The sequence below is a fragment of the Hemiscyllium ocellatum genome, chromosome 43, assembly GCF_020745735.1.
Source record: "Hemiscyllium ocellatum isolate sHemOce1 chromosome 43, sHemOce1.pat.X.cur, whole genome shotgun sequence".
NCBI lineage: Eukaryota > Metazoa > Chordata > Chondrichthyes > Orectolobiformes > Hemiscylliidae > Hemiscyllium > Hemiscyllium ocellatum.
Window position 1 is genome coordinate 16771129 of NC_083443.1, and position 26218 is coordinate 16797346.

The 26218-nt window shown below is 41.1% G+C and overlaps 1 protein-coding gene across 3 annotated transcripts in view; it reads left to right on the forward strand.

Annotated features, from left to right (window-relative positions):
• Positions 1 to 26218, forward strand: part of wdfy4 (WDFY family member 4) — a 315729-nt gene that overhangs the window by 17355 nt on the left and 272156 nt on the right. For 2 of the 3 annotated variants that reach the window (XM_060854390.1, XM_060854388.1), the window contains exons 4-9: positions 2456 to 2576; positions 5308 to 5417; positions 9154 to 9303; positions 10936 to 11125; positions 16264 to 16453; positions 17930 to 18090. In XM_060854390.1, coding sequence (XP_060710373.1) covers positions 2456 to 2576; positions 5308 to 5417; positions 9154 to 9303; positions 10936 to 11125; positions 16264 to 16453; positions 17930 to 18090 — 922 coding nt within the window. The remainder of the gene's footprint in view (positions 1 to 2455; positions 2577 to 5307; positions 5418 to 9153; positions 9304 to 10935; positions 11126 to 16263; positions 16454 to 17929; positions 18091 to 26218) is intronic. The other variant, XM_060854389.1, reaches the window with a different exon arrangement.

Sequence of the window (26218 nt, forward strand, 5' to 3'; positions counted from 1 at the left end):
AAGGACCTGGGTTTGATTTCAGCCTTGGGCGAATGTCTGTGTGGAGTTTGAACATTCTCGCCATGTCTGTGTGGGTTTCCTCCCACAGTCCAAAGATGTGCAGGTTTAGGTGAATTGGCCATGCTAAATTGCCCCTTCGTGTTTAGAGATATGTAGGTTAGGTGCACAAAGTTAAAAATCACACAACATCAGGTTATAGTCCAACAGGTTTAATTGGAAGCACACTAGCTTTCGGAGCGACGCTCCTTCATCAGGTGAAAGCAGAGGGCTCAATCGTAACACAGAATTTCTAGCAAAAATTTACAGTGTGATGTAACTGAAATTATACATTGAAAATTTGATTGTCTGTTAAGCCTTTCATCTGTTAGAATACAGTGATAGTTTCACTTCTTTCATGTGTAAATCACAAAACCTTTTTTTTAAAAAGTTGCATTCTCAGGTTCGCTGTTAACATGGTGATAACTAGGCAATATGTTGAAGGTATTAGCCCCCTGTGTTCTCTGTCTATGCCATGATGCTTAGATTGATTCTAATCTAAAAAGTGAGATAACGGAGTTTTACATAAATTCATGCAGTTTTGGAGCTCAGAGTTCTACATGAATGCATGCAGTTTTTGAGCAAAGTACAATGTAACTCTGCAAGTACAAATTCACCCCACAAAATATGTGTGCATGTGGGTCTTTGTCTAGGTTAGGTGCATTAGTCAGGGGTAAAGATAGGGGAATGGGTCTGTGTGTGTTACACATTGGAGGCTCGGTGTGGACTTTTTGGGCTAAATGCCTTATTTCCACACTGTGTAGGGATTCTGACTTTCTTGTAAATGATCTACTTTTATATTCCATGTTCCTTAAATGAGTGACAGCATTCCATTTGCCCTGTTCCTGAGCCTGCACCATTCATTTTCTGCCGAGTTTTGTGATCTTTCTCAATTGTTTTTGGGTTGGAGGATCTGGTCAGCATGGACTGGTTGGACCGAAGGGTCTGTTTCCGTGCTGTATATCTCTATGACTATTTTTTTTTCCCTTTGCTATAACTTCTGCCAGAATGGATGAGTTCACATTTCCCACACTGTACTCCACCTGCCAGTTTTATTTTGCCACTATCTATATACTTTTCCAGATTCTCTAGCTCTTCACTTAACCTATCCAGATTTACCGGGAGACTCCTTATGTTCTCCTCGCAACTTACGTTTCTTTGTGTCATGAGTAACTATACACCAGTCCCTTTATTCAAGTCATTCATTTGGATGGTAGGTATATAAGGGAGAATGATTCCTGTGGCACTCCACTGGTTACAACTTGCAAGCCTGGAAGTGACCCATTTATTCATACACTCTCCTCCCTGTTAGCCAACACACTCTGTATCCATGAGGGCATACTATGTATTCTTTATTCGATATGGCAATCAGCAAAAGGCTTTTGAAAAATCCAAGTGCACCACATCTAGAGGTTTTCCATTATCCAACTTGCTTGTTACTTCCTCAAAAAGCTCGACTAAATTGGTAAACATGATTTTCCTTTCACAAAACATGTTGACTCTGCCTCATTGCAATTACATTAAGATTTTCCATGTGCCTCACCATAACCTCCATTAATAAGAGAATTTAACTTTTCTGTAAACCAGATGTTAGGCTAACTAGCCTGTAATTAATTGCTTTTGTCTCCTTCTGAACTTTAAATCCATGTCCTCTGGTTGGTAAACTTTTCTGCTTTTGGACTATTCACACTTGCAGAACCATAGCCCAGTTCAAAACCATAGCCCAGTTCAGAACTGTGTCACTTAGCATTATAACATGAAACTGGTGCCAACAACATAACAATAGCAGTATCTTCTACCAAGGAGGAAAAGCACCATGGATGCAGAAATCCTAAAATATAAAAGGATGGAAACACTCCAAGTCGGGCAGGATCTGTTGGGGAAGAGGTGGATTGGGTGAAGGGAAATAGTTATCATTTCCGATGTGAAAGATTAACAATATTTTTCTCTCTGCCCCCAAACATCAAAGAATCCCTGTAGCATGCAAGCAGGCCATTCAGCCCATCAAGTCCACACTGATTCTCTGAAGAGCATCCCATTGCTAACCTTTCCCTGTAACCCTGCATTTACCATGGTTAATCAATTTGGCCTGTACGCTAGGGCAATTTAGCCCAGCCAATCCACCTAACCTTACACATATTTGGACTGTGGGAAGAAATCGGTGCACCTGGAGAAATTTCTCTGAGAACGTGCAAACTCAACACAGCCAATCGCCTGAGGCTGGAATCGAACCCAGATACCTGCCGCAGTGAGGCAGCAGTGCTAACCACTGAGCCAACATTCCACCCTTGACTATCTGAAACTCTGGTTTAAGATTCCACCTATAAACTTAGATTCATTGCCCATTTGAAATACAGTGGTTTCAAAATATTGTAGGAGATGTTTTATAATCTTATAACATTATTATTCATCTTTGCAGATCTTTGACCACAACTCAAGTAATTGGATAATGAGGTTCCCGAGTATTTTGCCATTCTCCATTGAAGCCTCTAAGATCATGGTGCAAACAATCAAACAGAAACTAGATGGCAAAGTAGGAGGTAAATGTGACTTAATGAACTTGTTTGCAATTGCATAAGTGCTAATGACTCTCAGATTATTCACATGCATGTTTTATCAGAGGCTAATTTAAAGACACTTGGTAGCTTGACCAATGGATTAAAGTTTTAAATAAGCATGAACCATTTTCTTTCACCCCTCATGTGGCAGCCCACCTTTTCTCAGCTTGGTGTTATATTCTAAGTAAGGTCTGAAGGGAGCAAATTATGAACTTTTGTGAACAATTTATCTGATCAACGATTTGCTAGCTTTATGAAGCTTGGTCAGATTTTGATAAATTTGGAAGGAGTGAAGATGGTGCCATGGCATTCAGTAGATTGTATACAAGGCTGTGGAAATGCCAATTGGACATTTCTCACTCAAGTCAGCATTTAAGCTTTTGACTTGTGCCTTAGTATTGAGAATTCTAGTTTCAATGGGAGTCAAATATTCAGGTAGAAACATTGCTGCAACAAATGTAAGAAGGCTAAAACAATCCTTTGGACAGCATTCCTTTCCAACAGTGTCCATGGCATACATGGGACATTTGGCATAGCATTTGGCCTTATGACAGAAAATAGAGAGTGTATTGTTCACGATTGGTGAGTCTGTATGGATACAAGTAGCAAAAAGCGACTTAGTGACAGAAACCTTTACTCTTTTTGAGATGTGAGATGTGGGATTTTTCTTCCTGAAAATATCGAGAGAGATTTTGTAAAGGGACTAAGCAGCAATAACCATTGAGGGCCATATTGGCAGCAAGTCACCATGGGATAATGTGCATTTGACAAAACACTTGAATATAAAAACACAGAGGATCTAGATTTAAATTTAACTCCCATGGAGACCAGTATCCTGTCACCAATTCGCCCTTTATTCACACATGGAGAGTCCTCTCAGAACCAGCTCTCAGAGTGCACAGAACCTCTGACACTCCTGTTTATATGTGTCAGCCAGGGCTCCCTGATTTGAGGTTGTTAATCTGGTCCAATCATGGAACTCCTATTCTATGAAGTGCACATTGTTACAGTCACTACACTGGAGAATAGCGTACCCTCCAAATTGAAATAGGTGGACAGTGTCAGCCAGCTACCTGTTTCCATAGTGAAGAAAGGAACACATTATAACAAACTGTTCAAAATAATGGAAACAGGGCATTATAATTCTAGTGCAACATTTAAAAACAAGTGTGGCAGGAATTTAATGACATTCTACAAAGTATGTTGTCACTTTATTTTTGATTGTTTCTCATTGGTGTCTATATGTCAATTAATTTACAAAAGGGGAACTGCTATCACATGGGGCCTGGCAGGAATGCCTATGGCCAAATGGTTTCTCGTGGGGAAAGGACTGATTGATGAGGCCCAGTATTTCATGGTGAATGAGGTGCCATGCTTGGTCTCCAATTAAATAGACATAATTCTTAGAATCATGGAATGTCATCACACAGAATGTCATCAAAGACCCCTTCTACCCTAGTTATAAAATCTTCCAACTTCTTCTGTCAGGCAGAAGATACAAAAGCGTAAACACACGTACCAATATGTTCGAGAGCAGCTTCTTCCCCGCTGATATTAGACTGCTGAACAGACCTCCCCAATTTCAAATCTAATGTTGGTCTTGCTTTTTGTGCACTTTCTTTGCAGCCATAACATTGTATTGTTCACTCTCTCTGCGTTCTTTGTATGTTATGATCTGCAAAACGTTTTGCTGCACTTAGGTACTTGTCACAATAATAAATCAAATCAGAAGGAGAGCATTCAGCCTGTCAAACCTGTGCTAGCTCTCTGCAAGACCAGTTTAGCTAACCCTACTCCCCTGCCTTTGTTGCCCTTCATTTTGTCCCTCCTTATTTCCCTTCTGAAAGTTACAATTTAATCTTGCCCATATATGAGATTGTAAGCACTTGCTCAGTGCTTTTTAAAAAAAGCAAGTTTTCTCTTTAGTTCTTCTTTCTGTCGCTTCAAATATGTATCCTCTGGATTTTGATATTGGCCCAATGGAAACAGATTGTGTCAATCTCCTCTGTCCAGACCCCTCTTGATCTTTGAATGTGTCTTTCAAATTTTCTCTCTCCTTCCCATACTCACTGAAGAACAATTCTGACTTCTCCATTCTCTCTATGTAATTGATGTTCTTCATCCCTGGAACCATTCTCCTAAGCCTTCCTTGCACTTTCCTGGTAGCTTTCACATCCAACCTGAAAGGCCATGCCAAGAATTGGACACACCCTTTCAGAAGAGTTGATTTATTCCAATATCCTTAAAGTGAAGGTTGCCAGTGAATAGGAAAGTGTAAGATAGAATTTGCTAGTCAATAGTTTTTATGCCAACCTATAAAAGTTTATAAACCACCACACATTGATGATTAACATCTTTCTGTGGCAGTTTTGTGGTTGTTTATAAACACCTGTTTCATTTTTAACATGGACGTTGTACTGTAGGTATTAATCCTTGTCAGTATTATATGAATTCCTGCAAACCTGGTCTGATCACAGCCCCATCAGTGTTAAAATCTGATACAGTCGAAATTAATTTTTAACAACTGGTGTCAAGTCAAAATTTGCTTAATCAATGTTTGAGAGTTTACGTCCTCTTTGTTAAATAGAAACACTGCAAAACTTCCTACTCTCATCTTTTATAAGGGGAAAGTCTGTTGATTTTTGGAAACACACCAAATATTCATTCGAGTGATACAGTATTTACTAATAATTTTCTGATATTCCTGTGACAGATGAAGCACGATCCATTGTTGAGGAGTTTCTTCAATGGAACCAAGATGTGGGAAGCAGTGAGGGCTGGCAGTTACTGAAAACAATTCACCTATTAACAGTAGCTGACTCAGTAAGTGGAAAAGTGAACGTATTACTCTGTGTGTTTATTTATGTGTCAATCAGTACATGACAAGTGGGGAAGTCATATTCGAGTGATTCTTCATAACAAAAGTTCATACTTGATTGTTCAGCCTTTTATGGGAGAAAGTGACAACTGCAGATGCTGGAGATCAGAGTCAAAAAATGTGGTGCTGGAAAAGCACAGCAGGTCAACCAGCATCCGAGGAGCAGGAGAGTCGATGTTTTGAGCATAACCTCTTCATCGGGAATGTTTGTAGCTGATGAAGAGCTTATGCTTGAAACGTCAATTCTCCTGCTCCTTGGGTGCTGCCTGACTGGCTGTGCTTTTCCAGCACTACACTTTTTGATCATGTTATGGATTTACATAAAAGGCATAACAAGTTAGAGTATGTGTTTGCCTTCAGTTTCATTTGCTGGATAAGTTTATTTATTATAAAGTTACATTGATTAGTGATGAACAGTCAAAATGTTTTTTATTGAAAGGTAATTCAGTGGTTGGACTAAAAGTACCAAGTTGTTGGCTGTGGCTTTGTTCGAACCGCTTTTGCCTCAAAATCACAAGGTTGGAAGTTTGAGTCCCAATCCGAGCACAGAATCTAGATTAATACTTGAATGTAGCATTGTTGGTGTTCTGTCTTTGAGGTTTATCATCTCAGTCGAGACATCAAATAAAGGACCTTCAGCTTGGCATTATTTTGAGGAGAAGCAAGATATGTCTCTTAGTGTCATGGACAAGATTTATCTTCACCCAAAATCCGTAAGAACTGCAAAAGTACTTCATTAACTGTAAGGTGCTTTAGGGTGTCCCGAAGCTCTGAAATCTGCTATTTAAATGCAAATCATTCTTTTATTAGATAACTAAAGATTTAAATACTCTGGGATTGAAATGATAGCGGTGTTTATATTGAGAATGGTACTTCCCAGTTGTGCACTTGCATTTCATGAAGATGTTAGCTTCTGAACCAGAAAATTAGGGTTCAGGCCCCATATAGGACTTGAACACATATTTAAAGCTGTTGTTATAGCGCAGTTCTGTAAGAGTGCAGAATTGTTGGGGAGGCTGCTTTAGAGGAGTAAAGTGATAACCTTCAGGCCATCTGTCCATTAAGATAAACATAAAATATCACATTACATTTCTCCCAGTGCCTCTGGCCAATATTTAACTCTGTTTGCACTGCATTTAACTTAACTAGTCAGTTTTTCTTATTGTTGTTTATGGAATCAATCAATGGACTGTGAGCCTCCTGTTTACCTACAAAATAGCAACGGCTATACTTCAGAAGTGGTCCTTTGGGACATGAAAGGTGTTGCATGAGTCAAGTCTCTAAATTAGGAAGTGTTTGTTGAAGGATGGGTGGTGTGTGTGTTTGTAATATAAGGGACACAGTTGTCATGGTGTTTTGATGGTACTTAACCAGGAACACACCTGCATTGTAGAAACCTAGGACCGAGGAGCAAGATTAGGCCAATCAGCCCATCGAGCCTGCTCTGCCATTCGATAAGATTGTGACTGATCTGGTTGTGGTCCCAACTCCATTTTTCTGTCAGCTTCTCCTATCTTCCCTTGATAAAGAAGCTAACGCTATTATTCAGGAAGTACATATCCTGCACATGTTGTTGGGAAACATATTTGAACAGTACAAGCAAAGTTAAAGGCCAGGTGTACTGCAGCGCATACCAGCCAAAGCTTACAGCCCTATTAAACTCCAAATGCTTTGTTTAAAAATGAAGAAATGCAAGTCACACACAAATCCATGAAATAATGTTAGTGGAATAAAGAGGCAAAAGGAACAGTGATAGTATTCTGTTTGTCCGGTAGCTTTATTTCCTGCTGTGATGTAATCTCCTTTTGTATTCGGTGGTATTTCTGGTTTCAAACCAGGCAGGAGAGGCTTTGAGGAGCTGCCAAAAGGTGTAGCATACATTCTGGTTTTCGTTTAACACAATGAATATGTTGATGGTGTAGCTCTTTTGCCAACCTATAGGAGGTGCTCATCACTCATTTGTTAGATGCTGGTGATAATATCTGTATCCTTGGGCTGTCAGTTTAACGATGGCGAAATTCCACATGAAGCAACTAATTGAGAAATATCTCCTCCTGATTATATGTGAGCTTTCAACTTGAACCAGGTCTCGATTAAGATTTATAGCTTTCAACTCTGGAGGCAGTGTACGAAGGAAGTGTATTACTGAGTTGCATTTTATTTGACATGTGTTTTTATCATGCTTTTACAAGCCCTGTGCAATGTTTTTAATATAGAACAGTTGAAATGTGTTGGCAATTACTTTAAAGACCAGCATTATCAGAGGAATGGTTCACAAATCTTGAACTTTCCCATTTTATTTATTAGCTTTTTGGAAGCTGGGCATTGCTAGCATTTATGTCCATCCCAAGTTATGCCCCTGGCTTCTTGAGCCATTGCAGGTTTGATTTCAGAGGATAATTACATGTAATCTACTTTTTTAAAGATGTTATTAATCAGAGCGGTTTGCTTTCAATTTAATTAAAATTCTCAAGGTGCAATGGCAGGATTGAAATGCGTGGATTACTGGTTTCAAGTCCAGCAATGCAACTGTTACAAGTGAGATGCAGCAAATGAAGGAGGACTAGGTAGAAGAGATATTAAGAAGTACAGACAAAAGTAATCATTAATTTGAAATCAAATTATGGTTGCAACTACCACAAATAAAATGTAGAAAACATGAGACTCGGGTCAGAATGCAAATTGGTTGGTAAGATTTTAGAGGCCGTTATTAAAGGTGAGATTGCGGAGTATTTGGAAGTGCATGGTAAAATAAGGCCGAGTCAGCACTGCTTCGTCAAAGGGAAGTCATACCTGGCAAATCTGTGAGAAACCTTTGAGGAATTAAGAAGCAATTTAGACATGAGCTAACGAATCTATTTGGATTCCCAGAAGGCCTTTAACATACCGCCAAAGAGGGGGCTGCTAAATAAGATGAGTCCATTGTGTTCAGGGTAAGGTACTGGCATGGATAGAGGATTGGCAGAAGGCAGAGGGTGGGGTTAAAGGGGTCTTTTTCAGGATGGCCGCTAGTTCCGAAGCGGTTCAAAGTGTTGGGACCACAACAGGTCACATTATACATAATGATCTGGCTTAAGAAACTGAGGCTATTATTGTTCAGTTTGTAGATGACGCAGAGATAGGTGAAGGAACAGGTAGTGTTGAGGTAGTGGAAACAAGTCCCTGTCCAAGTGAATGAGGGACTTGGACAGTCTAGGAGACAGGGCAAAGAAGTGCCAGATGGAATACAATGTGGGAAGGTGTGAGGTCATGCACTTTGTTAGGACGAATAGAGGCATGGACTATTTTCTAAGTGGCTTCAGAAATCTGAAGCATAAAAGGACTTGGGAATCCTAGTTCAGATTTTCTTAAGGTTAACATGCAGATTCAGTTGGCTATAAGGAAGGCAAATGCGATGTAAGCATTCCTTTCAAAAGGGCTAGAATTTAAGAACAGGGATTTACTGCTGAGGCTGTATTAGATTTTAAACAGACTGCATTTGGATCATTGTAATCATGTTTGGAGTCAGAAATAAGGAAGGATATGCTGGCCTTTGAGGGGATCAATAGTTAATATTTAATCAGCCAGAATTGTCCAACTCCAGTACATGCTCAATAATGAAGAATAACATAAAATGAAACATCCTTCACCCAGTAACATAAATATTCCTGATTTTTATTTCCTCTCCGCTTCTATCTTTAGGAAACACTGAGATGTATTGTGAAAACAGGACTGAACTTAATTCTTTTAAAATGTCTGCACCTTTTTGCTTTCTCATCCAAACGAGGGTCTGGAACAATGGAATCACAGACACAGGATAGCAGCACAATATTTCAGGAAACTGTAACCCATGTAAGTTGCAATTACCTTTACGCCTTAATTCATTGCCAACTGGAAAGGTTTATATTGCTTATATAGTGAAGAAATTACGTTTAGAAGAGACAAAAGATAAAATATCCGCATGCTTTTACTTTGTAATTCAGTCCCTGCAGCTTTGTACATTGTATATTTAACGTAAAGGTAAAGTCTCCGTAGTCTTAGAGGACTGCTGTCTCATTAGAGAGAGAGAGAGAGAGATGACTGGTCGTGGTTTAAGCTAAGGGTCATCATGCCTCAGGTAGGAGGACAGGTTGAAGGTTATCTTCGTGGTATCTTCAGCCGGTGTGGGAACTCCAGTCGGCATCACTCTGCTTCGAAAACCAGCTGTCCAACCAACAGAGCTAACCAACCTCCCAGCTTCCCACAGTATACTTAACACTGCCATCTTCATCTGGTCTGTATGAATGAGGAATTAAAATTGGTTCTCCTATTGAAACCTGTCTGGAATTGGTGTCTATGTTGCTATTAGTTTGAAACATTTCTATGTAGGATTTCCTATCTTCACTTTCCCAGTTAGAAATGTCCATTGTAGTGCCAGTTTTCAAATTTTTTTTAATATTCAGAAGCTTTAAAGGGCCAGTTTTTCAAGGCAGCACCTGGCATATAATGGGTATTGTGGATTGGTACCCTCTCGAGACCATTAACTTCAGTGCACACACTGTGAAGGTGGAAACTCTCTCTCTGTGTTACCTCAAGTTGTGAGTTTTTGTTGTTGGGCTGTGAAGATGGAAGATCGCATTTCTTAATTCTGTAAAAAGAGACAAGTGCAAAGTATTGAAACAAATAATTCATGTGGCAAATTTACAATATTCATCAATTAGCGTAGGTGGACATTTTGGTTGGTATGGACCAGTTTGGTCCAAATTGCCAGCCTTCGTACTGTAGGACTGTCTATGACTCTGTCTGGAAGTAAGGCTTGAAAATCTATTCTTTTTTTTGTTTCAAATAGTTGGGAAAATTTGAGTTTGGCATTTAGTTTAAGAAGATGGGCAGTTTTGCTTATGGAACTCTCTCTTCGACAATCCCAAATAATCACTCCTAATCCTGAAAAAATTTTGGCTAACCACAATCTGAATATAAAATCAAACTATAATAGATGAAGACTAGAGAAAACTACAGGACTGGTATTGCATGACCAAAGATGTTGCCTGATGTGTACAAACTAATTAAGTCCAATACGACTGCACACAAACTGACATTTAGAATTAGAATTGAGTTTATTGTCACGTGTATTCAAGTACAAAAATACAGGAGTGCGGTGAAAAGTGACATTTAGAATTTGAATTAGAATTAAGTTTTATTGTCATGTGTACAAAAGTACAGTACGCTGAAAAGTGTATAATGTCACGAAACATTGCGCTATCTTGGGTACTGAAATAGATTAGGTCCAAAAATAGAGAAATAAAGAAAAAAGCTAACAGTTCTACACTACAGTTCTTGTTTGCTTGTTTTGTAAGTTCATGATGAGCTGCGGTTTCTATTCTTTCAGTAGCCATGCTTGACAAAAGAATGCACACTTGAATATCTGTAGTTAAGATGCATCTTTTGCTTTAGTACCTTCAATGAATCTGAAATGTGCAATTGGCTTTGCTTGCTTTCTTTCAGATCATGCTGCATTTGTGCAGCCAGGTCTCTGCTGTAGAGGCAATGGTGCAAACCAATGACCTCAGGTGTCTGATTTTAGCAGTGGCCTCCCAGTGGGACCAGTGCAATTCATCCTGGAGAACATATACAGGTCATGTGCTGAAGGCCATCTCAAAAACACCAACTAAAAATATCGTCCGATATTTACACGGTGCGTGCACACTTTTTTTTAATGACTATAATACATACATTTCTAGGAATTGTTTGTTTTACAAATAAAACTTGTGTTTTATTTATGTTTCAGTTATAGTCACTTTGTATGCGAGAGGAAACACAAGTGGAGTGCCAATTTCTGATGAATGTCTCATCGAAGTTTGATTTGTTCAGAAAGTCAAAATATATTAGCGACTCTATTGTCTTTCCTTACCAATGTTTATTTTTTACTTCATGAGGTATGGGCATTACTGGGAAGGCAAATGTTTGTTGCTCATTCTGAGCTATCCTTGGTGTTTGTCTCGCTGGGCCATTTTAGAGAGAGTCAACCATGTTGCTATGGGCCTGGAATCACATGTAGGCAATACCAAATAAGGACACCAGACTCCCCTCCCCAAAGGATGTAATTGAATCAATTGGGTTTCTACAATAATCAATGGTAGTTTTGTGGACACTGTTACTGAGACTCTATTCTAGATTTACTATTTCAATTTACTGTCCACCAGCTACTGTGATGAGATTTGAATCCTCCTCCGTCGAGTGTTGGCTTGGATTGTTATGATAGTTGGAAATGCGGGTCCCTTTAGGGACAAAGCAGGAGAGTTTCAGTCAACCGGTTCAGTGATAGATCAGATGGGAATTAAGCCCTGGCCTCTTGGCTGAGAGGCAGGGACACTACTACTGTGTCACCTGAAACCGTAGAGTAAAGCAGGATGTTAATCGATTAGCAGGTGATGCTCAGTGGAGCCTGTTCCAATGACCCTGTAGCTGGGTAGTAAAGTTTCTGAGCACGTTGATCGGAAAATATCTGGTGTTGGCCCTTTTCTCTGAGCTAGGTGGCCTGAGTTCAAGTCCAATCTCCTCCACAGATATGTAATAACATCTATGAATAATCGATTACAAGATATGAGGGGTGGGTTTGTCCCCCTCCCACTCCATTTTAATTTAAGTTCCCCCCTCCCATCTTTCTTTACACTCCCCTCTTTGTTATTGTTCCTCCGCCCCTGATGGGCCATGTTTGTGAATAGTTCTTTGAATGAGCAGCATGATATGGTGGTGACTTTACAGAAAAAATATTGAGCTGAGGCCCACCTCCAACTTAACCTTTCCTCCATTCCCTGTCCTTCCCTTTTGTTATAGTTTCATTACCTCGGTTAAAGAGAGCCTGTAATTTGTTAATTTAAATTGGTGTGACATGGGTGAATTGGCGGTTCCTAAGGAAAAAAATACTTTGACCATTAAAGGCACCCGTGTTTGTTAGTCAGACACCCTCTGCTTGATTGGTGAAGCTTAAGTTGACTCAGAGCTAAAGTGATCTGAGACACTCCTGGAAGCATGGAGCAGAACATTTTGTACTTTCAGGGCGATGTGAAAACAGCACTCTATAAACCAGATTCTGATTTAGAAACCAGTATCATGCCTATGTAGCTATGGGACAAATCCAAAAAATATAAAATACACAAAACAAACTGATGAAGCACAATGCTATGCATGTGTGAGATTTCTAGATTTTGGATCGTTGCACAGGGATTAAATGGCAAATTTATGTCTGTATCTCCAGCCTTTTGTAGCATTGGAAGAAGCTGCTTTAGTAGCTGGGATCAGTGCTTGGGATGTTCTGGTCCATGTGAGATTCATGCTGAAAATGTGTTGCTGGAAAAGCGCAGCAGGTCAGGCAGCATCCAAGGAACAGGAGATTTGACATTTCGGGCATCAGGAATGAAGAAGGGCTTATGCCCGAAACGTTGGATCATCTCCTGTTCCTTGGATGCTACCTGACCTGCTGTGCTTTTCCAGCAACACATTTTCAGCTCTGATCTCCAGCATCTGCAGACCTCACTTTCTCCATGTGAGATTCATATCTGGTTCAAAAAGGCAAGCAACCACACAGCACAGAAACAGACCCTTCGGTCCAACCAGTCCATGCCGACCATAATCCCAAACTAAACTGGTCCCACCTGCCTGCACTTGGCCCATATTCCTCCAAACCTTTCCTATTCATGAACTTATCCAAATGTCTTTTAAATGTTGTAACTGTACCCATATCCACCACTTCATAGAACCCCTAAAGCGTGAAAACAGGCTATTCAGCCCATCATTCCTGATGAAGGGCTTCTGCCCGAAACATCGAATTTCCTATTCCTTGGATGCTGCCTAACCTGCTGTGCTTTAACCAGCAACACATTTTTAGCTATTCAGCCCATCAAGTCTCACTGACCCTCCAAACAACGTCTCACCCAGACTCAACTCTCTACCCAGTCTCTGTAACCCTGCATATCCCATGGCTAACTACTTGACCTGCACATCTCTGGACACTCCAGGCAATTTAGTATAACCAATCCACTTAACCTGCACATTTTTGGACTGTGGAAGGATACCAGAGCACCTGGAGGAAACCCACACAGACATGGGGAAACTGAGCAAGCTCCACGCAGATAGTTTCTTAAGGTTGGGATCGAATCTGGGTCCCTGATGCTGTGAGGCAGCGGTGCTAACCACTGAACCACCGCGCTACCCTTCCTCTGGCAGTTCATTTCACTCTAACCAGTCACTCAGCTGTTTAGTGTCTACTTTACCAGTCTCATTGGCCATGGTTGACCTGGATTTTATTTCCTTTTACCAGTCCCTGTCCATAAACTCTGATATCTTCACTAACAAAAATCTATCAATCCCAGTCTGAAAACCTCCAGTGATCGTATATCTGAAAATGATGATCTCAACTGATGTTATTACTCAATATGTCAGATCCCAGACTGCAAGTTGGATTAGTAGATCAATTTTAACAAGATTTCTCTCACTGAAACATAAAAATGCAAAGTTATGGAGCGAAAGAAAAGGTGGGCTTTCCCCCTCCAACACCATTTTAATTTAATCTCCTCCGTCGTTCCCTTTTGTTATTCATGAACCTGGTGGGCAGTGTGTGTAATAGGCTAATATAATTAGTGACCAAGGTGACGTGTTTGTGGTTTAATCTTTTAAAAGAAGTTTTAGAAAGACTTGGGCTTTGTCCCCAGTGAGAGTGTTGGATTCTGGATAAGTGAAGGATCCAAGAGAGAAAGGTGAAACTGCTCCTATAGTTAAAGAGTAAAACAGTTGTAAATTGTTGATGCAGTATGTGGATATCTGTCTGTCAAACATCATGTCATTGGGCCAATCCTCTCCCCATGCCTGCAACCTCTCGTGGGACTTAGCTTTGATGTCAATTATCGAACAGCAGATCACCACCAGCCTCTGACTCTTTTTCTATGGATACAGAGAAAAAAGGAATAGGAGGAGGCCATTCAGCCCTTTGAGTCTACTGCACTATTCATGGCTGATCATCCAATCTGTACCAAGTTCCTGCTTTGTCCCCATACCCTTTGATCCCTTTAGCCTTCAGATTAATATCTGGAACCTTCTTGAAAGCATCCAATGTTTCGTCCTCATACACTTTCTGTGCAGAGAATTCCACAGCTTCAACATTGAGGCAAGAACTTTCTCCTGACCTCTTATGGCTTATCCCGTATCCCTGGTTCTGGACTCCTTGGTCATCAAGAACATTCTGCCTGCGTTTCTCCTGTCTAGTCCTAATACCATTATACATCAAGCATATTCAGAGTTGAGAATGTCTGTTGAATTATATCGAGCGTGCAGCCAAGAGAAGCCCTTCAGCCAAAATCATCCGTGTCAGGGGTTATACTCCACACGAACCACCTCCCACCCTTCTCCTCTTAACTCTGTCAGCATAACGTTTGCTCCCACCCTGCTTATGCATTTGCTGAGCTTCATCTTAAGTGCATCTGTGAATTTTGCTTCGGTACCTCTCATGGCAGCGAGTTCCATATTTTAAGTGCTCTTTGCACAATGGTGTTTCTTCTAAATGTTCTGTCAGAATTACGAATGATTGCCTTATATCTGAGGGCCCCCACCTTTGTTCTAGCAATCCTGTTGACTCATTTTATTTAATGATGTGGAGGTGCTGGTGTTGGACTGGGATGGACAAAGTCAGAATTCATAAGACACCAGGTTATAGTCCAGCAGGTTTATCTGAATACACAAGCTTTCAGAGCTCCTTTGTTAGGTGAAGGGCTAACGCTTTGAAAACTTGTGATTTCAAATAAACCTGTTGGACTCTAACCTGGTGCTATGTTTTGTGATTGAACAAGTAAGAAATAAAGAAAAGGAGTCATCGGTGAGGGTGAATTTGAGTGAGAGAATTCAATGTCAAATCTAGTACAAAGAGAGAAATAAAGGGAGAGACTGGATTAAAAGACAGTAAAGTAAGATGGCAAAAACAGAACTGTTTTAAATATGTGACATTTTTAAAATCTCCAATAATGATTCACCACTTGTAGAAAGGAGACTTGATACCCTGAAAGGTTAGTTTTCTGGACTGGAGAGATTGGCAGTCAATCACTGATAATTGCTGTTTTGTGAAAAGGGTACACCAAACCAAACTTAATTTTCTGCTGTGGGTTTAATGGGTAATTCGTGTACAAGTTGTTACAAATAAGTTAAATGTTAAAGCTGAGATATCTTAGTGCAAACCAACCAGTGGATTGTTGTCAAGTGAACAACTGGTTGCTGGATGGGTGGTATCAGTTTTTTGAAAATTAATTCATGGGATGAAGGCATCGTTGTTAGGCCAGCAATTGCTGCCCATCCCTAATTGCCCAGAGGCAGTTAAGAGTCAACCAACTTGCTGTGGGTCTGGAGTCATATGTAGGCCAGACCAGGTAAGGATGGCCATTTCCTTCTCTCAAGGACATTGGAACCAGATGGGATTTTCCGACAATTGACAGTGGTTTCATGGTCATCGTTAGTTTCTCAATTCCAGATTTTTATTGAATTCAAAATCCATCCTTTGCCAGGCTGGGATTTGAATCCAGGTGCCCAAAATATTAGTTGGGTCTGTGGATCAATAGTCCAGTGATGAATCATTCTGATGAAGGTCTTATGCCTGAAACATCGACTCTCCTGCTCCTCAGATCCTGCTGTGTTTTTCCAGTGCCACACTTTTCGACTCTGATCTCTCGCATCTGCAGTCCTCACTTTCCAAAGAGTCGTTAGTGAATTAAACATTGAATCCTTTGCTGATGTATAACTTCTATGTGTTATATGTGGCATGAAAAGCTCATAGATTTGTATTTTATACAGACAGTGAATGTATAAAGAAGTGCATTCAGAATTTGTCTGCAATGGCAGACAAGTCATCGGTGTACGAGGCAGCTCAAGCAGCAGTCCACGTGCTTTGCTTTGTGAAAGACTCTTATCAAGTTTCTCCAGACTTACTCGCTGATTTTGAAAGTGCTGATGGTTACCAACTGTTAACCAACCTGCTCCTTGGGTAAGTATATCTACCCAATCTATAATGACCAACTTGGGAAGGGTGAGCTGATTCACATTTCTGTGCTGACCTCAACCAGATTTAAGTTTAAAAGGGCAGTGATCCTTCCAATTATATGGCTGAATATGGCTCTGTATCCAAAACAAGTCAGCCATACTGCTCAAGGTAACTGTTAAAGAACTAGTACATTGCAAAAATAAAGCTTCCTCAACCATGCACAAAACTATTCAGTTGTGTTGTGGACCAGACCAAACCCTCTCAAAATATTAAGATAATCTAGACCCTAACTTTAAAAAAACTGAAAGAACTGCAGACGCTGCAAATCAGAAACAAAAACAGAAATTGTTGGAAAAGCTCAGCAGAGAAATCAAAGTCAATGAGTAAGCTCCTCAGAGATTTCTCTTCACAGGTGCTGCCAGATCTTCTGAGCTTTTCCAGCAACTTCTATTTTAGACTCTAACTTTCTCTTGATTTAAAGGTGAATGTAAGACATTCTGTTCCAGATGCAATTCGATTGGTCAAACTACTGGATTTAAAACAACGCACACTTTATTTATTCATTATCGTTAAAATACAACAAAAGAAAGAAGGAATTGGAATAACTTAACTGGATTGGAAAATTTAACAGAATAATAGATATAGTAACTATTACTAATCAATTGAACTTGGCAAAAGACAAGTTCAGAAAACAGATTTTTCCCTGGAGGGAAAAAACAGCAAGAAAAATTCAGATAGTGTAGCAGCTGGGAGAGATTACTGCAGCTTCTAACCCTGTTGCTGCTACAAACTGAAACCTAAAACTCTTGGTTCTGTGAGACCTTGATCCACTCATTCAGGCTGCTTCTATTGTTACAACTTTTTGAAAAAAATCCAAGGCTTCAACAGTTGTTTACTGTATTGGCTCTGTTAGACTGCTCATCATTTCTACCTTAGAGCCTCTCCTTAAAAAAAATGAACAAAATACACTTCTTAAAGCCACAGTATCATTAAATTGCCCTTCATGTGAAATTTTCACACCCCTCCATTCAAACCTTTAAAATAATTAAAACTCTGCAGAGAGTTATCTGAAAATAACTTTAGCCAACTAACAGTTAAATTCTGAGAAAAATTCAGATCGTTAAAAAGCCAGTCTGTGGTGGAAGTCACTTATCAAATACGTTGTATTAGTTTTGAGTTTCACTTTGGATCAGTTAGGCTAACTGAATTCTCTTTTTCTAGAGACAGCAATGTACTTTCAGATTCATAATTAAGAACTCTCCATTTGTGTCAATCGTGCCTTCTGTGGAGTTTTCAATGGTCAAACTTAGAGAGGGGTTTCGGAGAAAGGAATAGAGGGAAAAGGTGTTTTGCAACTGTAGTAGCTCCCTTTGTTTGTTTGCATTCAAAACCCCAATAAAAATCTCTCCCCAGCAGCTTAGATCTTTGTATTTTGTTTCAAGATGATCAATTCTGATTTGAACTTTACTCCCTCATTAGGTGCGATAAGGAACTGGAGAAGCAAGAAGGAAAATCCATGGAAGAACTTGTCGATTTTTTGAGTTCCCTCACCATCTATGGTCAGAAACAATTGAAGGTCACACCTTGTATTGCAGGTTCTCAGTTCCCAAATTTTAAGTTTCAGCAGCTGTCAGGGTCAGGTAAATCTCTCTGTACTTTTACCAAATAACTCCACTTTTATGATCCTAATATTTAATTTGTCATTCCGCTGCTCTCTATGCACTGTGTCCGCTAGATGCTCTTTGGAAGTTCAACTGAGCTCTGTCTATGTCAGTAATAACGTGTGGAGACTCCAGCTTTCTAATAAAGGTCTGCATTCTGTATGGGGAAGGATGTAACCACCCTGAGCTGCCAGCTGCAAAAGGTGACTGAGGAGAGAAATGTAAACGCTTCCAAGTGCAAACTGTTAACAAATGAGTTGTCCCCGTCATAAGGGCTGGTGACCAGGGTGTGAGGGAATTGCCTTTTCAACAAAAAAAAACTGGAAAATTTAGATCTTCCTTTGCTTACCTCCATAAATGAGATCGAAAAAACATGTTTGTATTTTGGAGGGATGGGGGTGGGGGCAGTGTTGGTCATTGGGGTTCATGTTCAACCCCTCTGCCCAGTGGAAGTGGGGCTTGGAAATGTTTAAAGTCATCTGCACTGGCACAAGAGTTTGTGTAAACCCTGTTGTATAACAGTGTGGAGTGACTTTACAATGACGTCAGTGAGCTGCTCTTCACTGGGCATAAATAGCACAGTGTGGGCGTGATTAAGGCAAGGAGGAGAGGAGAGGGTAAAACAGTGATAGGCTGAAGTGTGCAGTCTAGCTATATGAATGTTAGTAACATGTAGAAAAGCATGCGAGTAGACTAATTAGTGTAGTTGAGTTTATGGAATTGTCTTTCAAAAATGTAACACCAGAATGATCTCTGATTACCCTGTATTGTGGTATTTAATCACCACATATAATGAGCAGTGTTACAAAGACACCAAAGCTTGAAGTTTTCCGGTTTGCTTTCTCCTAGACCAGTCTGTTTTGAACCCAATCTCTTGGACAAAATTCACACAACTCAAGATGCCTGCTCCTACCTGTTATCATTTAGTGTCCACCCACACTGAAACTGGCCAGGACTCCAAATGCAGGCAGTTGAGAGCCTAACTTGCAACTTAAAGTCACAGTCCAATTACACTCATGACCTTGCCCAAGTATTTTAATTTCTTAATCTACAAGGATCGAATCCCGACAAGCCAGTCTTGGGATGGGCAGAAGCAGCCAAGACAACTGTGGGAAAAGTGATTGTGTGGAATTCCTGTGGGCCAGGAGTAGCACTCTTGTTCCTTCCTTGTTTCATGAGGATAAGCTGGCAAACCCTTGCCCCAAGGTGCAACTCCAATCCTGACTGGCCATAGAGTCATACAGCACGGAAACAGACTCTTCGGTCCGTCCAGTCCAAGCCAACCATGTTCCCAAGCCAAACTGGTCCCACCTACCTATGCTTGGCCCATACCCTCCCAGCCTTTCCTATTCATGTAAAAATGTCTTTTAAACGTACTCCCTTGAACCACTTCCTCTGGCAGTTCATTCCACACACTAACCACTCCGTGTCTTTAAAAAAAAGTTGCCCCTCATGTTATTTTTAAATCTTCCTCCTCTCACCTAGTTTTGATCTCCCCCACCATAGGGAAATGACACCCCAGTGAAGAAAAATCCCAGCCTATTAAGCCTATCTTTATAATTCTAACTTTCCATTTCCAGCAACATCTTGATAAATCATTTTTGAACCCTCTCCAGTTTAATAATATCCTTCCTATAACAGGATGACCAGAATTTGACACAAAAGCGGCCTCACCAACATCCTGTACAAACTCAACATGACTTCCCAACTCCTGGACTCCGAAGTCTGAGCAATAAAGGCAAGCATGCTAAGTGGCACCTTAACCACCCTGTATACTTGTAACACAAATATCAGAGAATTATGTACCTGAACGCCTAGATCTCTCTGTTCTACAGCACTATCCAAGCCCCTACTATTAATTGTATTTTCCTCCCAGCCCACACTCAATTTGCCATTTTCTGGTTCTGTGAACCTTATTGGTGAGCTGATATGTGATGTCTTTCTAATTCCGACGAACTTTGAGGTGGAGTTCTTGTCAGAATCCTTTTATGAGGCTTGGGAATCCAATACCTGCTGGGAGGAGGCAACAATGGTTTGTCAACTTTGACCCTGTTGGTTTATAGATCCCCATTCTCTGTCCCTCACTTTTCCCCCAAATTACAATCCGCTCCATGGTTTAGAAACATGGGGCAGAACCTTACTTCTCTTTTTTTGGCTAAGTGTAAGTTGCATTGAGTTCTTTTTTGGAGGATTTCTTTTAGCCATGAGGCTTAACAAGTTTTTTTCATCGTATTTTACTATACCCATCTATCCTGTCCCTATGCTGTCCCTCTTGCCTGATTCTAGCACCATCTAGCCATGTGCATACCCAGAACAAATGACCACTCACTGGAATAAACCAGCATTCCTTGCACTGGTGCCATCTTTGAAAGGCCGTTGTGTAGCTGGGCAAGCACTCTCAGTCCAGCGGTGCCCTGCACGGTTTGTGACGTTTACCTCCAACATGGTAGATGGGGAAATCGTTGCCCTGCTTTGAAGGCAGGGACATGGATGTCCAGCTGGACAAGATGGTACACAGGCTGGGTGTCCTCTTCCCTCAGGATACGAAATGGAGGCACTGACACCAAATGATGCCACCAGCTACCTTGGAGGAAGTCAATGTCCTTCTTTGCTCTGCCAATTTGAGTGCCACTGGGTTCTTTCCAATATCTTATTTGCTCCATCTCTGCGACTTTACTCACCTCTCAACAAGGCTCAACCACTCTCGTTATGACCAGCAACATCTTCCCTCAAACACTGTCATCCAGCCCAACTCCTGACACCACTAAACCTACCTGCCCTCTGCACCACCTAATCACTCACTCAGAACACACTTGCACCAAAGGTAAAAGCTTTGCCACCCACTCTCATCTCCCATAATACCTGCTTTACTCTTTTTTTCAGAACCCAGAACAGGCAGAAAGAGTCTGCCTGGGTGTTGGGCGACCCAACATTCAGCTCCTCACCCCTTAACTGAAGACTGTCCTGACTGTGACTGTGCTGACTGGCTGAGTGACCATGTCCAAACCCCTGGACTGCTATTGGAGGCTGCCCTTGCCTAACAGTGCTAGGACCCTCCCCTAGACCAAAGGCTGTGCCCCTTGACTTGACTGAGGTCTGCTGACCGCCACGAGGAACTTTCTGGATTTACTTCTGTGCTAAGTGGGCAAAGCAAGATGAAAGTATTCAAACCTCGTATCTCTAGATGATTGGACAAAGTGAAAAAAGGCAACACAAGGCAGGGATGCAGTGAGAATCCAGTTAGACTCAGAGTGGGTAGGCATGATGACAGTCAGTGAAGACTCTGGGGATTCCAGTATCTGAGCTGGGTGCATGTACCTGAGCACAGTGTCCTTTATCCAGCATTACAATGGCAGTTGCTATTGCAGCATTGAAGTACCAAAATATCCTCTTCAGTGGCTCAGAGTTATGCCATGAGGCTGGCACTTGAATGCCAAAGTCCATGAATGTAGGGTGCCCATGGAACGTGTCCTGAGATGTTGGTATCTGGTGGTCCAACATGGGATTCTTTGGACCAAAGGGTGAGCTAAATTTACCATGAATCCATTCTGGCTTTCTTGTTGAGAATTTTTCACATGGAGATAATTTGGCATGTTTGGTGAAATAGGAAACAGAATATTAGTGAGCAGAGTTGTGATGTTAGTCAGTCATTCAAAAGCAATAATCCCTGTTAATTGCTGCCGGAGAGGGCGATTCTATACAACACACTTCACTGTATTTTGGAACAAAATACATGTGACAATAAATAAATCAAATCAACTCGCTACTGCCCACTGAAGATCTCAAAATGCCGCTCAGCAAATGTGTAAAAGAAGCAACAGTTGGCATGGGTTTCTCTCTGACAATTCTGCCACAAACCTCCCAGTAGCCTTCATTGCTCAGGACCCAGTAAGATCCCTCCCTGATTTCTGAACATCTGTTTTAAGCATTGAATGATAAGCGCGTCCCCAACGTAAAAGAGGAAATAGTCAGGAAATAGTAAGCTAGTCAGGAACAGACCTTGCAACCTCTTGTGGAAAAATTTTGTTTTTCTGCTTTTCATTGGGGGAAATGTTTTTGAATGATAGCAATGTTAGTAAAACAATTCTCAGTCCCCACCCCCTCCCAGCCACAGAAAACCCAGGTTTTTCAAACCTATCACAAAATGACCACAGATCGCCAGACTCTATGACCACAAGTGGGATAGACTTTGAACCGTTCATCAATGCTACAGCAATAGGCCACCATACCATTACATGAAGATCTGGAAGGTTCGGTCATAACATTCACCTCTTGTATTTTACAAAGAGCTACCTGGGACACAGTTCGTCATGAAAGCAGAAGTACAACCCAAGTACACAAGGTTAGGTAATTTCCAAAACGATTCAAGGCATGTTTTCTGTGGCTGGGAGGGGGTGGGGGCTGAGAATTTTTTTTACTAACATTGCTATCATTCAAAAACATTTCCCCAATGAAAAGCAGAAAAACAAGTTTTTCCACAAGAGGTTGCAAGGTCTGTTCCTGACTAGCTTATTTCCTCTTTTACGTTGGGGACGCACTTATCATTCAATGCTTAAAATAGATGTTCAGAAATCAGGGAGGGATCTTACTGGGTCCTGAGCAATGAAGGCTACTGGGAGGTTTGTGGCAGAATTGTCAGAGAGACCCACGCCAACTGTTGCTCCTTTTACACATCTGGCTGTCAACTCAAAGACAGCAAATTGTTCTACCTCTGCCTATTTGACACTCGTTTCAAAGTATCTTTGTTTGCCATAGATCTGTTACAATCAGGCAGGCTGGGTGAATAGGCTCCGTCATGGCAGATAGAATGTAATGTGCATAAGCATGAAGTTCACTATACTTTCTCAGGAGGAGGCCACTCAGCCCGTTGTGGTAGCTAGCCATTCATTTTGATCATGACTGATCATCTACCTCAATGGCACCTACCCAGACTATCTCTATATCCCTTGATGTCACTAGTCTCCAGAAATGCAATGACTGAATTTCCCCAGCCTTCTGGGTAAAGCAATGCAAAGATTCACCAGCTTTTGTGTGAAGAGATTCCTCTTTATTTTGCCCCTCATCCTGAGATGTACCCTCTGATTTTAGACTCACCACTCGGGGAACATCCTGTCTAAGCGGGGAGGTGATGGCCGAATGGTGTTATCACTGGATTGTTAACGCAGAGACCTGGGTTCAAATCCCACCATGACAGTTGAATATCTGGAATCTCATTCTTAAAAATTCGAGGAAGTTCAAGCTTGGTCTCCTCATCCTGGGATTAATCTGGGAAACCTACATTTCACTCCCTCTGTGTAATGTTATAAATATGGGAACCAAAATCATGCACAATACTCCAGGTGCAGTCTTGCCTAGGCTCCAGCTCCATCAAGATGTCTTTATTCCTGTACTCAAATCTCCTTACAATGAACTTTAATATACAATTTAACTTGCTAATTACTCACTAACTTTCAGTGACTGGCGACCAAGGATATCCAGGTCTCTGGATGTCAGCAGTTCCCAACATCTCACCATTTAAGAAATAATCTGTCCTTCTGTTTTCTTTGAACTTCATGTTTATCCACATTACTTTCTATCTGCCATGCCACCTTGTATCCTGCTCACAACATCTCAATTCCCAGACAGTTCTGTCAGCAGCAAATTTGGAATTATCATAATTGCTCCATGCAAAGAAATCATTGCTACAGATTGCAAACAGTTGTGAACCGAGCATTGACACTTGTAGCTCCAGATTAGTAACTGCCTGCCACCCTGAACGAATGTGTTTATATTTTGTTAACCAATTCTCATTCCAGTTTTGGTCACTCTGTATTGGGGGGGGAAATTATTAAACTGAAGAGGGTTCAGAAGAGATTTACCAGGATGTTGCTCAGAGTGGAGGGTTAGAGCTATAAGGAGAGACTGGGACCTTTGTCACTAGAGCATTTTTTTTTAGATTAGATTAGATTGCTTACAGTGTGGAAACAGGCCCTTCGGCCCAACAAGTCCACACCGACCCGCCGAAGTGCAACCCACCCATAGTCTACATTTACCCCTTACCTAACACTACGGGCAATTTAGCATGGCCAATTCACCTGACCCGCACATCTTTGGACTGTGGGAGGAAACCGGAGCACCCGGAGGAAACCCACGGGGAGAACGTGCAAACTCCACACAGTCAGTCGCTTGAGTCGGGAATTGAACCCGGGTCTCAGGCGCTGTGAGACAGCAGTGCTAACCACCGTGCCGCCCAGTTGAACTTCTAGAGGTCTGTTAAAATCTTGATGGTATGGGTAAGGTGAATGGTACGTGTCTTTTCCCTTTTGGTTGGTGTTTTTGAAGACTAGGGGGCATATTATTAAGCTGAGAGGAGAAAGATTAAAAAAGACACGAGGGGCAACTTTTTTTACAAAAGGTGGTTTGTGTGTGGAATGAACTTCCAGAGGATGTGGTGAATGTCTGTACAGTTACAACATTTAAAAGACATTTGGATACGTACATTAATAAGAAATGTTTGGAAGAATATGGCCCAAATGTAAGCAGGTAGGATTAGTTTAGTTTGGGATTGTGGACTGATTGGACCGAAGAGTCTGTTTCTGTGCCGTGTGACTCTACTACATTTCCCCCCAATTGCATCCCCTCTAATTTAATTTACCAACCTCTTGTGGATGTAAGTTTGCTCGCTGAGCTAGAAGGTTTGTTTTCAGGTGTTTTGTCACCATACTAAGTAACATCATCAGTGAGCCTCTGGTGAAGCACTGGTGTTAGTGCCCCGCTTTCTATTTGTGTTTAGGTTTTCTTGGCTCAGCAATGTCACTTCCTGTGGTGATGTCAATTCCTGTTCTTTTTCTCAGAGGGTGGTAAATGTGGTTCAAGCCAATGTGTTTGTTGACAGAGTTCTGGTTAGAACTTCTAGGCATTCTCATCTATCTCTCTGTTTGGCTTGTGCTTGGATGGATGTATTGTCCCAGTTGAACTGATGTCCTTCCTCACCTGTAGGAAAGGATACCAGCGAGAGTGGGTCATGACTTTTTGTGGCTAGTTGGTGTTCATGTATTCTGGTGACTAGTTTTCTGCCTGTTAGTCCAATGTAGTGTTTGTCACAATTCTTGTAAGGTATTTTGTAAATGACATCTGTTTTGTTTGTTGTCTGTATGGGGTCTTTCAAGTTCATTAGCTGCTGTTTTAGTGTGTTGGTGAGTTTGTGGGCTACCTTGATGCCAAGGGGTCCAAGTAGTCTGGCAGTCATTTCCGAGATGCCTTTGATGAAGAGGAGAGTAGCTAGGGTTTCTAGATATGTTTTGCCTGCAGACTAACCCAAGGAAACCTAAACACAAATAGAAAGTGGGTCACTAACGCCAGTGCTTCACCGGAGGCTCACTGATGATGTTACCTAGTATGGTGACAAAATTCTGAAAATGAAACTTCCAGCTTAGTGAGCAAACTTGCATCCAGAACCTCAACCTGAGCTACAAATCTTCTCAAAAATCACTAACCTTTTGTGTGGGCCTAATGGGAAGCCTCCTGAAAATCCAAGTACACCACATCTACTGGTTCTTCTTAATCAATGCTCTGCGTAACATCCTCAAAATGCCAAGGGTTCCTGGAGAGTGGTCAGGTCTCTGAACTCTGGCCTATTGACTTGCTTAGTTTCGGGATGTAATGGTTAATCACAATACCACTACAGTTGTCCCTTTTAAGATCTTTTGGTTCAGGTCAGAGCAAGGAATGAACCTGGGATCTTCTGGATGTGCATCAATGAGAGGTAGAGATTAATGGAACTGCAGGAATGATCAAAATTTAAAAAAAACATTTTACTGAGTAGCTGGAGCAGTGTGTTTTGTTGTTCGGCTTTGCTCAGATCCAAGAATAGTGGGACCAGTCAAGTTTGCAAAAATCTTGGTTGTTAGCAAATACTATCTTTTATTTAAACATGGTCAATGCTAGTTATGTGCAGGACAAAACTTCAAACAAGGCTGCATCTCCTAGTGATCATGGTTTTGCATTATTTCCTTTCTTAGTTGATTTAATTTCCATATTCGCTAACAACCCTTTACACTCCATATCTCAGGCCACTTTGGGTGCTTTTAGTTAAAAATCACACAACACCAGGTTATAGTCCAACAGG